A 15758-nucleotide genomic window follows, 5' to 3' on the forward strand; every position below is an offset into this window, starting at 1 on the left:
TGTTGGTTTGGCTGTGCTTAAAGTGGTGACCCAGAGTTGTGAAGACATCAGACTCAAATGTTGAAGTATAGGTGAGGTGTGAAACACAGCAGTCTGAAGTGGGCACTTCAGTGTAAATGGCATCTCAGGAGCCTGTGTACACCCATATAGAGCAGGAGCATATAGATTATTCTAGTCTGAGTACTCAGCTGAATCAAAAATTTACATGCACAGTCCTTGAAATAGTGTGGTGCTGAAAAAGAAAACTGTGAAGGCTGGGTGAGCCAAGTTAGCTTTCCTGTATCTGCTGCAGTGATGGGAGAGAGGATGTTTGCCTTCTTCCCTCCTGCACTGGCCTTCTGTCCACTCTGAAGAAGTAAACGCTTTGTGGACATATTCGAGTCATCACCAGGCAACCCCCAGGCTTTCAATTTCTGGCAACCCTAGAATATCCAAGAGGTCTTGAAGATGACTTAAGTGGTAGTGGTTGTTACTGCTGTCAAATAAAATTTCAGTGCCACAAACACTGTTGGAAGGAAATAGAACTCTCTCCCCCACTATTGCCTCTCCAGGAGAGTGAGGTACAGATATCCAGGTCGTCTGCAACAGGAATGTCTGGAATTGCTTGAGAGACCATGGAACATGTCACTGCCAAAGTACTTTTTTTGTAATAACTTCATATGCTTCTCATATGAAATCATGGGAACAGTGCTTCTGAAGGAGTATGGCCAAAAGGCCACAGTCTATAGAAATCTAGACATCTAGAAGTCTAGAAAGAGTGCAAGCAGACCTTGCCACTGGGTCAACTTTGTAAAAAAGAGAAGTCATAGAATGTTTGAGTTGCCTTTACAAGATCAGTGCAGAAGTATCCTGTTAGCTTGCATATAAACCCTGGTTTTTTACAGTTTCTCTAAATGATTAGGGAAACAAGTCTTGAAGCAGCCTTGGAAGCTTCAAGCCTATTTTGATTAAGGATACCTTTCAACTGAAACAATCTGCTCTATTGTTGCTCAGACAGGAAATAGTGCTGTAAGCAAGGCAGGGCTCACTTATCCCAAAGTTTATTATTCTACAGAGAGACTCTGGGTTATGATCTAGCAGTAACATTAAGCAACTCACTGAGGTCCTCAATTGTGGCTAGTAGTGTGCAATTTTGCATTAGGCATTATCTTGTCTCTCTGTAATCTTCTTTTCCGGTACTGTAATACAACATTTATGCTATCAAGATAAAAGCTGATAGTATTTAGTGGACCAGCACATTCTTGAGGTGTGGGTTATATCACATTGAAAATGTTTGGTAGGAATCTGGTGATACTACTTACTAGTCCAGTGGAAGGTAATACTTTTATGATTTTTTTTTGGTCATCTCTTCAGTGGTGGTAGGAGGGATCATGAGATGATGCACAGGTTGAAATACGCCTTACATATACTGCACACTCTAATTTGTAATCTCTTCTATGGCCCTTTAAAATTTGGGCTTCCTAAGGTTTTTAACCAATGTCCTCAGATACTGTCCAGAATGTGTCACATTACTGTTTTGTACCTGTTCTGCCTTGTCTAGACTAACTGATGGGAGGAGGTGGTACTGCTTTGTGCTGCTTCTGAGCAGCTTTGTGTTGAGTGACTCAGCAGTGCCAATCTGGATCTGATTTTACTACAGGAAGAACCTAGGAAATATGAAACTGTTTCCTTTCTTCCTTCCTTGCTTCTAACTGCTTACAGAAGAAGATCTAGAAGGGGGTCATTTAATAGGAGCATCAGACTAAAGGTAGAAGTGATAAGAGTTGATTTAGAAACAAGAGGAGAACTAGGAAGAATTAAATTATTTTGCTAACAATATGTTCTCCTAGTTTTGCCACTTCTGAATTATGTATGTAATAATTTGTGATGTCTCAACTGGATTGTCATTGTTTGGCCCAAGATAAATCTGAGATGATACATTGTGCTTCTCTATGTATTGAGTCTCACATGGAGAAGAGTGTTACAGTGCATCTTGTGCTCATTAAGGCAGAGTCAGGATGCCTAGAGACAGATATGAGGTGGTCAGAAGCATATTGGTTCATATTCTTGGGTCTCAATAATATTTGTTTCCTGTTGTTAATTGAACATGCTGAAAGTTCATGTTACTCTATGCATCACTTAATAGTTCTATTTCCCAACCATTGTTTTCTTCTCTTGCAGGCCAGACCCGGGATCCAGTCAGATCAGACTGTGCTTGCAGGTTTTGAAAGCTGTCCAGAAGCTGGCACATGAGTCAACAATTATGGCAAGAGAAACCTGGGAGGTTTTGTTATTATTTCTTCTTCAGATCAATGACACTCTTCTAGCAGCTCCAACTGTGCAAGGTACATGTTCATCTTCCATTTGGTTCAATTATTAAAAAAACTTATGGCTCTTCTTGACATTCAGCTGCCAGCAGGATGGGGGAACCCATTAAAAGCTCTTAGGAGCTACCAAAGCACAATAGCTCACTCCTAGTTCTGCCCCATTACTCCAAAATAAAGCATTGCCAGAAAAGACAATGATTTGGAGCTGAGTTTTCCTAAAAGTGTTTTTGCAAGACAGTGACTTTATACAGGAACAGTTTGGTATGAGCAGTTTAAGACACTGTTGTTCCCTGTTTGTTTCACTGAATCCTCTTTGTTTTGCTATTCAGCCTAGTACAAAATAATAGTGTTAGTTTTACCTACTTAAAAAAAAGAATTCAGTATAGATACAGTGCAAGAGAAGACTGCCTAAGATTGGTGGATTCCTGCTGTCCCTTATTACACACATGTAGCTGGGCTTTGTCTATTGTACTTGTTCTTGCAAAAGGGCTAATTGGCTGTAGGAAGCAATCAAGATTCATTCTTAAAAGTTATGGAAAAAAAAAGGCTTAATCTTTCTGCACTTTAACCAAAACCTCTTTGGGGAGATATTTGAAGTTATTTAGATGAAACACTAACTGAAGGTGTGCTTGGTTTCTGTTGTAAGGTGGCATTGCTGAGAATCTGGCTGAAAAATTAATTGGCGTGCTGTTTGAGGTATGGTTACTCGCTTGTACACGGTGCTTTCCAACACCTCCTTACTGGAAAACTGCCAAAGAGATGGTGGCTAACTGGCGACATCATCCTGCAGTAGTGGAGCAGTGGAGCAAGGTCATTTGTGCCCTTACTTCCAGGTAGGAGAAATTCCATGGAAATAAATGCATGTATGGGGATAATCATGGTTATACATATTTTGGAGTTGCTTATTTGTGGAATGTGCAGCAATCCAAAAGTGAATAAGCAACACAGAGTGAGAGATCTTGCTGTATCCTTGGATTGTGTGGGTATTCCTTTGTTCTGCAAAGGGAGATTTGAGGTGGATTCTCTGTTTTTGTGTAAGCATAGCTCCTCTGTATATTTGGCATTTTGCAGCATGTGTGTGTATTAGTCTCCATGATTGTGACTCTTCATCATATCCCCTGAGGAGTGACTCAAGGATATTAGTATAACATTATGTGTGTGTCACCATCAAAATTATTAGGTGCTTGTTAGTGCTCATGCTGCTGGGTTTGGGGTGACTCTTGGACTCTGTTTGGACCTTGTGGAGCGGAAACTGTGTTACAGCTGCCTGGCACTTGTTCCTTGGTGGTGAGGATGTGATGGGCCAGAGGCAGACCACAGGCTCTCTCCTCTAGAGAGTAGGGGAGAAGAGCTGTACTGAGTCTTGCTGGGTATGGGAACAGTGAGGATCATATATGATAGAATTGTTTAGGTTGGAAAAGACCTCTAAGATCACCAAATCCAACCATGCCCCCAGCACTGCTAAGCCCACCACTAACCCGTATTCCCAGTTGCCACATCCACAGATCTTTTAATACCCTTTGGTGACTCCACCACTGCCCTGGCTAACCTGTGCCAGTGCCTGACAACCTTTTCCATCCCATATGAACATCCCCTGACACACCTTGAGGCCATTTCCCCATGTCCTGTCTGTTTTTACCTGGGAATAGAAGCCAACCCTCTGGTGGTTCCAGTCTCCTTTCATGTAGTTGTAGAGAATGAGAAGGTCCCCTCTGAGTCTCCTTTTCTCCAGGCTGAGCCCTCCCAGCTCTCTCACCTGCTCCTGGTGCTCCAGCCCCTTCCCCAGCCCTGTTCCCTTCTCTGGATACACTCCAGTCCCTCAATGCCTTTCTTGCCATGAGGGGCCCAAAACTGTCCCTGGAATTGGAGGTGCCTCACCAGTGCCCAGCACAGGTGACAGTCAGTGCCTGGGTCCTGCTGCCACCCCATGGCTGGTGCAGGCCAGGTGTCATTGGCCTCTTGCCCACCTGTGCACACCAGGCTCTTGTTTAGCTGCTGTTGAGTAGCACCCCCAGGGCCTTTCCTGCTGGGCATTTTGCCGCCACTCTGCCCTAAACCTGTAGCTTTGGGGTTGTTGTGACCCAAGGGCCTGTCACTTTGGCTTGTTGAATGTCATGGAGTGGCTTCAGCCGCTTGATCCAGTTTGCCCAAGTCCCTCTAGAGATCCTTCCTGTCCTTCAGTAGGTCAGCTCCTGCCCACCTCAGTGTCACCTGCAAACTGACTGAAGGAATGCTCACATCTGGGGGTCGCAGGAGAGTTTTGGCTGTAATAGAAGGTTCTGAACAGTGAGGAGAGTTTCAGTACCCTTAATACTGAGGTCTTTTTGGTGTGAAGTCTTTGTGGGACAAATCTCAGACTCTTGGAGGAAAGAACTGAATTAATTGCTTGTAAAATTGTCATCTGGGTCTCCTTCCAGTTCTCCTGAAATATCAGTAACTTATTTCTGTGAAAGTTCAAAGATGTGTTAAAATTGCTGCATTGTGAAATATTCAATAGTGTATTTTTCTGCAAGGGTTTATTATAACTTTGGAAACTTTTCCTTTGAATTACCTGTCAAAATGTGAAGTGTGGATAGATTTTTTCCAGGTTATGCAGCTATTTGTTAAACCCCTGGGAAATAAAGCTGCAATACGAGTTCTGTGTATTTCCCACGCTATTTCTTCAGCTATTTTTAGCTTGTTAGATGTAGCATTACATAACGGAAAATACTTTATGATTCACTGATCTGAAAAGAACAGCTCTGTCTCAAAACATGTGTTGGTGTTCTGCACCACACACTGTGCCTACACTTCCTCTCCCACTGTTGGCTAACAGTCTTGGTTCTGTTGATGCACAGGAGTATGCAGGGTTTCTGGAATGTTTTAGTCTGTGTTCAGTAACATTTTTTTATGCCTGATACATGGAAGATTAGGCTTCTCTGGGGCTGGCTTTAAGTTCAGTGGTATTTTAAGTTGCATTTTTAATACTTCAATGAAGCTCCAGCTTCAAACAGTTAAAATGTTTTAGTAAATAGTTCTGTGAATCAGGTTATTAGCAATAAGCTGAGAGTAAATGTTTCAAATTAAAACCATATGGAAAATCATATTTGGAAATCTGTACACATATGCAGTGTTAATTTGTGTCCTTGGCTATGATTTTTAGGAGTTAGGATGAAACTGGAGTCTTAATTGTATTGCCAAACCAATAGATACTACTTTTACCCCATCTAGATTGCCTTAAATATATTTTAACTGCCTTGGATGTGTGGCTTAAAATTTATTTCTGTCTTCAATCATTGTTGAAAATGTCCCATATGCCATTAAAGATTTGGTCATGCTCTTTGAAAAACTGGTTTCTTGCAGTCATAGGGAGAAATGAAGCAGTGCACTGTGTTGCCAGGCAGTGTGGTGTGGGGCATGATGGTGCATGGGGTTGGACTGAGCTCTTTTGGGTCCTTTAGAGCCAGGTAATTCCTCAGCAAAAACATACCATGGGGTCATGCCTCTGGGCACTAAATGTAGGTGGACACAGGGCTGGAGAGCATTTGCTGCCTGGTATAAATGTGTGTATTTCTGGCTTTAAGGGAACTTCCCAGTCTGACCATTCCCAAGACTCTCTGGCAGTCACTCTTCCACCACCAGTGACTTTAACAGCTGGGACTGAAGCCCCTTTGCAGCAGCAGCTCCAGTGAGCTGAGGAGTGCCCTGCTTGACTCCCTGCACTTGCCACTCTCACAGGCAGACCAGCTTCCTCAGCAGTTCAACCCCAGGTTTCCCATGGGAGTCTCAGATGTCTTGTTCCATAAAGCCCTTTATTCCTGGCACAGTAACACAGAAACAGCTTGAGCTGGTGCCTCCAAGGAGCAGCCCTACAAAGGACTCCTGGGCTTTTATCTTTATTTATTTTATTTTTATCCTCATAGTCCATGTCCCCTTGTGCAAGTCTTGGCTCTTCCGTGGCTCTTCCTCCCTAGTCCTCAGCTCTTGCAGTGTCTGAGTACCTGGCTGGGCCACAAGTCCAGTGCCCTTTGTTATGCACAAGGTTGGCATTTCCCAGCCTCCCTTCAGGGATCTCAGTCTGCAGCTGTCGCTGCAGCTGCACCAGCAGCTCTGGCACTGATTGGATTCCTTATCATCCTTGCATCCTTGCATGAGGAGAAAGCCTCATGTCCTAAAGCTCTTTTGCTTTTCTGTCCAGGTTAGGTACTGTAAATAGGCTCTGATTTCAGACAGTTGTGTTAATTGGCTGCAGGGTACTGTCATATCCACTGCTGGGAGAAGTGGCAGATGGAAATTCAGCCTGTTTGACTCTTGGTTTAGGAGTCAGCCATAGACTACTTTTCTCCTTCTTTTCTCCTAGTTGTAATGACTTCAGAAATCTATATGGCTTTATAAGTGAGTTAGGATGAGTGGGACATTTCCTGACTGTTGCAAGAAAGTTAGCTTAGGGAAAGACAAACTGATTTCTGGGAATGCTGTGATATTGAGAAGGTGTAGTGCAGATCTCTTCCATTCCTTTAGAAAACATCAAGATTATGTTGATCAGGGAAATTGAACTGTAATTTGGTGAAGCTGGGTATGAAGCAGGGGTCAGATTAGATAGCAGGAGCTCAGTGAAGGTCACTGGTGACCCTTTAGGTAGTTAAGAGTGCTTCTAAGCATTATTCTTATGGCACTGGATCACTGGTTTGCTCTTTGCTGGTCTGTAGATCCTAGCCTCTGGCGTGTGTGGTGCATCTGTTTTGAAGAACTCACTAAACTGTGGCTTGCAAGTCCTGTGCTGTTTGTAGGTCAACAGTGAGTGCTGCTCAGGATGCTGAGGTACAGTGTAGGTCATCAGTCATGAGCTGGAATTTAGAGCTGCAACCTAATAAGGGCTTGAATTCCTTCTTTTAAAAAAAATTAAAATTTCCTTCTTACTTCACATGTAACATCCTGTCAGATGTGCATGTGGCTGTAATAACTGGGACCCCTCTGACTAAGTGATGGGAGACCTGCTGAGGGGTCTTGTGCCTTAATAGCTTTTGGGTTTGGCTGGAGCTTAGGCAGGCTCCAGGTGTGCACTATCCAAGGCTTAGAGATTGTATAAAATGTGTTCTCTAGGAAAACAGTGCATCCAATATCAAATGTATTGATATTGGATGCACTGTTGCCTGTGGACTCACCTGTGGGCTGCTGATACTTTTGGGCGCAAAGGCAACGTTCGGTTTTTGAGCCAGGTCTGTCTGACTTGCTTTCTAGGTTGCTGCGTTTTACATATGGACCTTCATTTCCTCCATTCAAAATTCCCGATGAAGATGCTGGTCTGATTCCTCTTGAAATGGACAATGAGTGTGTTGCACAAACATGGTTTCGCTTTTTACATATGCTGAGGTATTGTAATTACAGCTGTCCATTGTTCCTATTCTTGAATCAGCTCTATACATTTGCATGACAAATGAAACATTTCTCTGAAGATCGCCAAGATTAAGCACCTAAATAGAGAGACTTGTGCCAGTGCCATGCAGCAGCTCAGGGCAGGCTGTGAGTGGTGTTCAGGTTTGAATTCTGACTCTTTCAAAATGTAAAATGGTTCTGTTAATTAAAATCTATTTTAGCTGTTGGGCATTTTGGAGAATCTGAAAAACAAGCGTTCAAGAATTTTGTTTCTCTGAGATAACAAACAGGGAAAGCTGAACAATAGATCTGGGAGATGCTTACGACTTTCATTTATTCTCCAGGTTAAATTTAACTTACAATTTATTTTTAAAATGGGTCTTTATATATTTATTTTTATGAAGAAATCTATACACTTAATTTTACCATACATATTAATCTTAAATGCACAGCTGAACCCAATGCTGTCTTTTGTTTTAAAGACTTTCAGACATGGCATTACATTAATGCTCTCAATGGCCAGAATATTAAAAAATTGATACAAAATACTGTTTACTAGCTAAAGCTAGATAGACATTAGGCTGTTTAAAATTTACTTCTTAGCAAACTACAAAACCCTCTTTCTTCATCTGTAGTACAAATGTCACAAGTACTGTACTCTTCAAATCTGGAGTTTACAAATTTGCTGTTTCAGGATTTGAGTCAGTCAGCAAAAATTGCTCTAACTTTTACAATTTACTTCCCTTCTTGTCACTGTTAACAGTATTTAATTCATTGCTTACCTTTCTAGAATAGCTTTAACAATATAAGCAACTCTTCACTGGACTCAAAAGACCTCATAAGTAATTATTATTTCTGCAATAATTAGTCTAGCAAGTGTGTGGTCTGGTTTGTTTTATTTTACTATAATTGTTCAATATATTTGGGTAATGTTTGAAATTAAGACAGCTCTATACTGCCAACCCAGGAAGAGAAAATTGCCTTCCTATGATGGGAGGCTAAAATGTATTGATATTGGATGCTGGTTTGTGGTGTTATTCGAATGCCTTAAACTACTTCATCTTCAAGTGTTTTTAAATCTTAACAGCTGTTCTTAAGCAGCTGATTAACATATCTTTTGCTCTTTTTCTGTGCAGTAATCCTGTGGATTTGAGTAACCCAGCCATTATTAGCTCTACCCCCAAATTTCAGGAGCAGTTTCTGAATGTGAGTGGGATGACTCAAGAACTGAATCAGTACCCCTGCCTTAAACATCTGCCTCAAATATTCTTTCGTGCCATGCGTGGAATCAGCTGTTTAGTGGATGCATTCCTAGGTAATGCTTTTGTCTTGCCCATGGATAGCTAGAAATATTAATTTAATAATTATTTTAGTATCTTTAAATCTGTTTTCTCTGTAAATACATGAATGGCAATTAATCTTTTGCAAGTATATCCTGGAATTGATGAGGAAGAGACTTGAAATCACTTTTAAAAAAATCTGCATGCACAACAGTAACATTTGAATGTATGGAGTTGTAGATAGCCTTAGTTTTAAATGCAAAACAAATAAATCAGAAATATAAAATAAAACAAAACCAGGGATCTCTTTCCCGAACAAGGCTTCTTTTCTCTTTCCATCTAACCACCAATGCAAGGGCTATGCTTTAGCATGTTGTGAGCACTCACCACCGTGTTTCTAATCTTTGTGGCAACTGCTGTGTGCCTGTTTTATAAAGTGTTGAATTTGGACTGTCATCTTCAGATCTTTGTGAAGTTCCCTTTAGTTTATGGTTAGTGGATTACTACTTCTGCTGAGTAGAAAAGTTGTGTTTCTTTGTGTCTGCTGGTAACTGAGTAGCTCTAGCTGGTCAGTTTTAAGTAACAGGATGGAGTACCTGAAATTTAGAACATTATACTTTAGTATGCCTCAGACTTACGGAAAGTTCTTCAGGGAATACATGCTATTGTAAACTTGGAAGAGCTGCCTGTCTCCAGCTGCTTGTCTGCTTAAATGTGTGCCAACAAATGTCATCTGCCATAAGTGTGAGCTGATGAGAGATTGCAGGAGACTAGAGCAGATATGTAAGCAGTCTTAGAAAAAAACCTGCTGGTGGAATGAGACCAGTCAGCCTGGAGTAGAGCAGGCTCTAGGGGCACAGAGCGCAGGGTTAGACTGGATGTTGGGAAGAAATTCTTCCTGTGAGGGTTCATGAGGCCCTGGCACTTGTTGCCCAGAGGAGTTGTGGCTGCCCCTGAATCCCTGGAAGTGTCCAGGGTCAGGTTGGACTGGACTTGAAAGAATGTGGTCTAGTGGGAAGTGTCCCTGCCAGTGGCTGGGGATGGAATGGAGGGTCTTTAAGGTCCCTTTGAATGCAAACTATTCTGTGGTTTTATGAATCAGATACTTAAGACTTCTGAAGATCTTGTAGCAAGATAAAGCACCCAGAGTGATAATAGCCTATCTGCAGTGCAGAGATGGAGACTACAATGCACTGGGGCACAGGAGATTTCTTAAAAAAAATTAAATTCAGGCTGTAGATATGGATTGGGAGAGTGTGCTCAGGCAGACTTGAGAGCTGCAGAGAGATCTTCAGTGAAGGCTGATGGGGAGAGCTCATTACCTTCTGTCACAAGTGCTTAAACACTGGGTTTTTTCTTGCTCTCCCTGGTACCTACATGATGTGTTTGGCAAAGTAGTACATCCTCTTTTCCAGCCAAATTTACCAAAACAATAGGTTTCACAGTGCATACTCTGCCTGGGCTGTAACACTGATGATTTAGCAGGAGCAAATTGTTCTGTAATGTGTTTTGAAACGTACTTGGGTGCTTTAATTAACAAGGTTAAAAAAAAATCGGTGTCAAATTCTCAAGCACTCTGTGGTTCCCCACTTCATTTTTCAAATGGGGCACAAGGTTGTTGGAATTCATTAAAATGGGCAAAAATGGTGTTTGTCATTTCAAGTTTTGCAGACGTTGAGTTGCTTCTGATTCTGATGGGGAAGAGCTCTGTGCACCATGAATTTCCCTGAAGCTGGATTAAAAACTGGTCTCATGTCCTGCTGCTGCCAGAAAAATGATAGTTTGCTCTGCTTTCTTACTCTGTCCTGTCTACTGCCTTTGTATTTGACTGTTCAGCAGCTGATTCAGCTCAAACCGAGCAGAAAGCTGTTTGGTGGATGGGTTTCATCTTAATTTAGGGAGCTAAGGTGGCTTTAAGGGCCAGACATCTTCGAGATGTTTCAGAAAAAGGTGTGGAGTTATGATTGGGAAAGAAAGGCAAAGGTGAGAGGCACCTGAATTTTGGCAGAAGTGAGCTGTGAAATTGTCTTTGGCAAGTGAATCTTGCTCCTTTCCCTCTGCCTGCTTCTAGACTGATTCTTCCCATTTGCCATTTCCCACAGCCTTAAGATGTGGGGTCCTTTGGTGGTTTTTAATCAATTGCTTATTTGATGTAATTACTGTTTTCATTTGCTTATGCATTTATTTCTGCTAATAGTAAAATAGGGAGGGATGTTTTTGTTGCTACTGCCATTTTGGGGAACATGGGAGACATGGCTATTGACCAAAGGCTCCTATGCCTACTAAAGCCCTGGTCTCTGTGAGCCCATGGAATTCTTGGTGAAAGCCTGCTTTATTCCTGGCCTTGCAGGCATTTCCCGGCCCCGTTCAGACAGCGCACCACCCACGCCGGTGAACAGGCTGAGCATGCCCCAGAGCACTGCTACCAACACCACTCCACCCCACAACCGGCGGCATCGGGCCGTGACTGTGAACAAAGTGACCATGAAAACCAGCACTGTAAGATTTCATACTCTGTGTTGGAATGGCTGACCTTTTGGTTTGTTTCCTCAGTTAGCAGAACTAATTTCCTTGATTCTGCGAGCTGATCTGTTCTTCTGTTCAAACAGGTAACTACTGCACATGCTTCAAAAGTGCAGCACCAACCCTCTTCTACTTCTCCACTCTCTAGCCCAAACCAGACAAGCTCTGAGCCTCGGCCACTTCCAGCTCCACGCAGGCCAAAGGTTAACAGCATCTTGAACCTCTTTGGATCATGGTTATTTGATGCAGCATTTGTTCACTGTAAACTTCATAATGGAATAAACAGAGACAGCAGCATGACTGGTAAATATTATCAAAAACATATGTACACTTTTTTCCTTGTTTTTTTGGCATTTCCTACCTGCAAGATTAACACATGCATAATCCAAAAAAAGTAAAATATAAAGTGCTCTGTTGTAATTAATCCCTTGAGCTGAGCCCGCATCTGCTATTAGCTGAGTAGCTGTTTGGGGATTTCAAAGTTTAAAAACAGTCCACTCTTTTATGATTAAATACTCCTTTGTTCTAACAAGCATGGCACTTCCAATTATTATGATGCTGGGGAAAATGCTATTAAGCGAAGGAAATCATATGGTAGGAGTCCACTTCTTAGTTTGAAATCTGCTTGACTATCTATGATTAATAGCAACTATTTATATCAACTCTTTAATATTGGAAAAATTGTCCTACATTGCTCCACATAGTGCACAAAGCGGTACTTCTTGGTTTTGTAGAGTGTTATGGAAACAGGAGTCCTTAAAATAGCTAGTGAACTTGCTGCCTATCAGTTGTGATTGCTGTGTGTTTCCCTTAATGACTTCATATCTTTGTTGTCTTCAACCCTTAACTGCCAAACTTATTTTGTCTCCTGTGCTTTGCTCAGCTGCAGAGGTTAGGCGTTTTGAGATATCATAACAGAATTAGTGCTCTGCTCAGAGAGACTTTTTAGCTCTCATCTTACTTTTGGTGATAATATTCAGAAAAGAATAATCTTTCTCACTCCCTGCAGTTTTCCTGTTCCTTGTGTATTTTGAATGTCTGCTAACTTTTCCGAAAGATCTATTAATCAATCTGTCAGTAACTCACTGGCCTAAGGAAAATAGGGGAAAAACATTTGCTATAGCAAGTTGGATGTATAGTGGGACTTGACAGCAGCAGTTAAACTGGTGATCTTCCTTGTTTATTGTGTCAAATTCCTGTGTGAAAGCTTAGGATTTGGGATCTTCTGAAGGTGTGTTTAGGTATTAGCACATAATTTTTTGAAAGTGTTCTTTGTGGGTGTCTGTGGTAGGAGTTCAGAATCTCTTTGTAAAACGTCTATGACTCGTGACTGGGGAAACAGCTGAGCTTAGGAGGGAGCAAGGCATCCTTTGAGGCTGTGTTCGGTTGCAGATGCATTTAATGTATTACTACATTTAGCGCTTTTCAGATTGATTAGAGCGTTTTAAATTTGACATAACCTGGTTTTTGAGTGATTTTAATGAAATGCTTAACCTGTAAAGAAGGATGTCAGCTTAGATGGTGCTTATGCAAAAGTGTCAGCTGTAAACAGAGGTGTTGTTATGCTGGCAGAAGTACACAGTCATCCGGAATCCAAAGGCTTAATTTCCTTGAAGGGGTTACGAGGCCCTTCTGTTCATATATACAATGTCTTAAATCACCTAACAGCAATCAGAAGGTTGTTGTATTACTAGTCTTACAGGGATATTTACCAGCTTTCTGAAAACTGGAGACAGCTGTTTGGAACTGAGTTAATTCTGTTCCTCCTCTGTGCTCTTCCAAGCTGTCTGTAGTGAGACCAGTCTTTGCAAATCGCATGATCTTCTTTGTATTAGCAGCAGTGGTTCTGACACAGTGATGTTGGTGGACTCCCAGGAACCTGGCTGTGTCATGTCCTGCTTTTTTAGCAATTTGGAAGACAGAATTATCTTACGGGAATTTAGTCAAGTGTCTGCTGCCCTTGCAGGGTGTTGTTACTGCTAGGTAAGGTCACTGGTCACAGTAGTGCCAAGATGGGCTGGCTGAAGAAGAGAGAACTGAGTGTGGACCCCTATTTCTGAAATGCTGTAGAGAGGCCCCAAACTCTGATTGCCTGATTTATTATTTTGCTCAGCCTCTGCTTAAGGTGGGAAAATGAGCAAGACGTGTAGGCCAGGCCCCTGGAGTTTCTGCTGACTTGAAGCACCAGTGTCTTTTGAATGAGGTTTAAATCCACATCATAAAGTTTTTATTCAGGGAATCTGACCTGTGATGCCTGATGCCTCCAAGTGAAATCTTTTCCTCCCTGAAGAGCATAAGGCAGGAGGTGCTATGCTGGCTGATGAGGTGGGCTAGGGAGGGGTCTGTATTGAGGCTCCCCCATTGCAGAAGTGGGACCCATCAGTAGCAATCAGATCTGCACATTGTGCCCATCCACCTGCTCCTGCTGCCCAATGTAGATGCAGCTTGGAGGAGGAGGGCCTGTAGAGAAGGGACAGTTAGCTGCCGCAGTCCCTACCCTTAGGAAATATGTCCAGAATAAATCTGATGCTTTACAGCTGCAGTTTGGCTATCCCTGTATGTTTTGGTCCATCTGCTATCCTTTGTAGCTATGACACTTCAACTACTAGCTGGAATATTTCCTGATGCAAATGACTACCCCTCTATCCTTCCTTTTTTCTCTGTCCCAGGATCTTAACCTTTTCCCGCTGGAACTCTTTAACCTTCAGAAAGGAAGTATTGAAAAATGATGGGTCGAAAAAATGTCAAGCTTTTTGTTAGTCTTGAGATGAAAAACTGTCTAGATGCGTAGAAGGGTAACTGAACTTGCTGTACTTGGCCCTGCTTTGCAGGGGAGGGCTGACTATCTCCAGAGGCCCCTTCAGCCTCAACTCTCCTGATTCTGTCAGGTTAACTGCTGCTTCATGGATTTTCAATTTTCTGTCATCTCATGGGTGAACTCCTTGTACCAAGTCTTGATTGGAAAACTGTAGGTATTCCATATTTGTGGTTGTTCTGGTTTTGTCTGTCTTTGGGAAGAGAAACTTGTTCTCTCTCAAGATTAGCTGGAAGTCATTTGTATACAGTTGGCTGGTGGTGGAGGTTATCACCTGGAAACCAGTTGTGCTCTTTGAGCCCTGTCCTTCAAGTCCTGTGTCATTGTTTGGATTCTGAAGCAGGGCAATGGTCTTGCCAATATTGGCATGATGCTTTTGACAAGTGTCCTTGTCAGGTTTTAGTTTCTGCACACAGACTTTAATGGTGAAGCTTTTTGGTGGGCAGCTGATAAACATCACTGTGTTGTGGTGAGAGAGTAAAAATGTCTGGTTGGAAGATGTGTAGGTGGTTTGAAAGCAGCTGGATTCTGCTGGTGTAGTTGTTAGAGTTAGATGGGTGTGTGGCATTTATGTAGCTGATAGTGTGGGATAAATAGATCCCTGTGATAGATAACACCTTCACAAGAAATTGGCTACAGAGCCTCTATGAGGTTAACCCAAGAATGACAGCTTGGTGTGTGTATCTGCGCCAGGGCAGGTTCAGTGGCAGGATATATTTCAGACAAGCTTGACTGTACAGTGCATGCTACTGCTACCTACTGTCCTCAGCCTCTGAGAGTGGGGAGAGGCTCACCAGCACTTTGTGCCAGCATTTCAGCAACTGAATCTTCCAATCTGATGGGCTCATTCTCAATCCTTTTACCTAAAGGATGTCATCTCTGCAGTTTGTAGCAGCTGAAGGACACTCCTCAGGGCTTGCTGGTATTGCCCTGGGGCTGTTCACAGTTGTAGAGCCTTGGGGTACATCATTACCCTCACTTCTTCTGGCCCTACTGTCATTAATGTTGCACAGAATGTGTCTGGGGCTCTAGAAGAAAATTCTAAGCAGACCTGTCTGGGATCATAGTGAGTGCTGCTGAGGGGCTTGGTTACAGGTCTGACCCTGTTCAAAGAAGTAGCTCTCCCCAGATGGTGGGTAGTACCTGGCTGCTGGAGTTCTTACTCTTTTCTTTCTCTGGGTGTTGTTTGGGATGTTAATGTTTCTGGGAGTGTTCTACCTTTTGTTTCCGCTTTGGAAGATTGTTAATGAAGCTGGTGGTCAGGGAAGGCATGCTCAGGTATTCTGGTTGTTAGCAACTTGGCTTTGGGAAATAGGAGCTGTTGCTACCGTTGAGAACTCCTGGTTTAGAAGGAGTGCTGCTGTGAGGAGATTGCAGGTAAGTAATTTTCCCTCTGCGATACGTACTCAATTTCAAAGGAGCCTTAGGATAGCCTGATGTGTGCTCCAAGTGCACTGCAACATGGGGACAGGTCTGTGA

At 42.5% G+C, this 15758-nt stretch overlaps 1 protein-coding gene across 2 annotated transcripts in view; it reads left to right on the plus strand.

Annotated features, from left to right (window-relative positions):
- Positions 1-15758, plus strand: part of RALGAPB (Ral GTPase activating protein non-catalytic subunit beta) — a 62953-nt gene that overhangs the window by 9678 nt on the left and 37517 nt on the right. For both annotated transcript variants that reach the window (XM_059863028.1, XM_059863029.1), the window contains exons 4-9: positions 2161-2324; positions 2953-3139; positions 7527-7658; positions 8798-8976; positions 11292-11440; positions 11551-11767. In XM_059863028.1, the coding sequence (XP_059719011.1) occupies positions 2161-2324; positions 2953-3139; positions 7527-7658; positions 8798-8976; positions 11292-11440; positions 11551-11767 (1028 nt within the window). The remainder of the gene's footprint in view (positions 1-2160; positions 2325-2952; positions 3140-7526; positions 7659-8797; positions 8977-11291; positions 11441-11550; positions 11768-15758) is intronic.

Source organism: Haemorhous mexicanus, chromosome 18 (genome assembly GCF_027477595.1).
Source record: "Haemorhous mexicanus isolate bHaeMex1 chromosome 18, bHaeMex1.pri, whole genome shotgun sequence".
NCBI lineage: Eukaryota > Metazoa > Chordata > Aves > Passeriformes > Fringillidae > Haemorhous > Haemorhous mexicanus.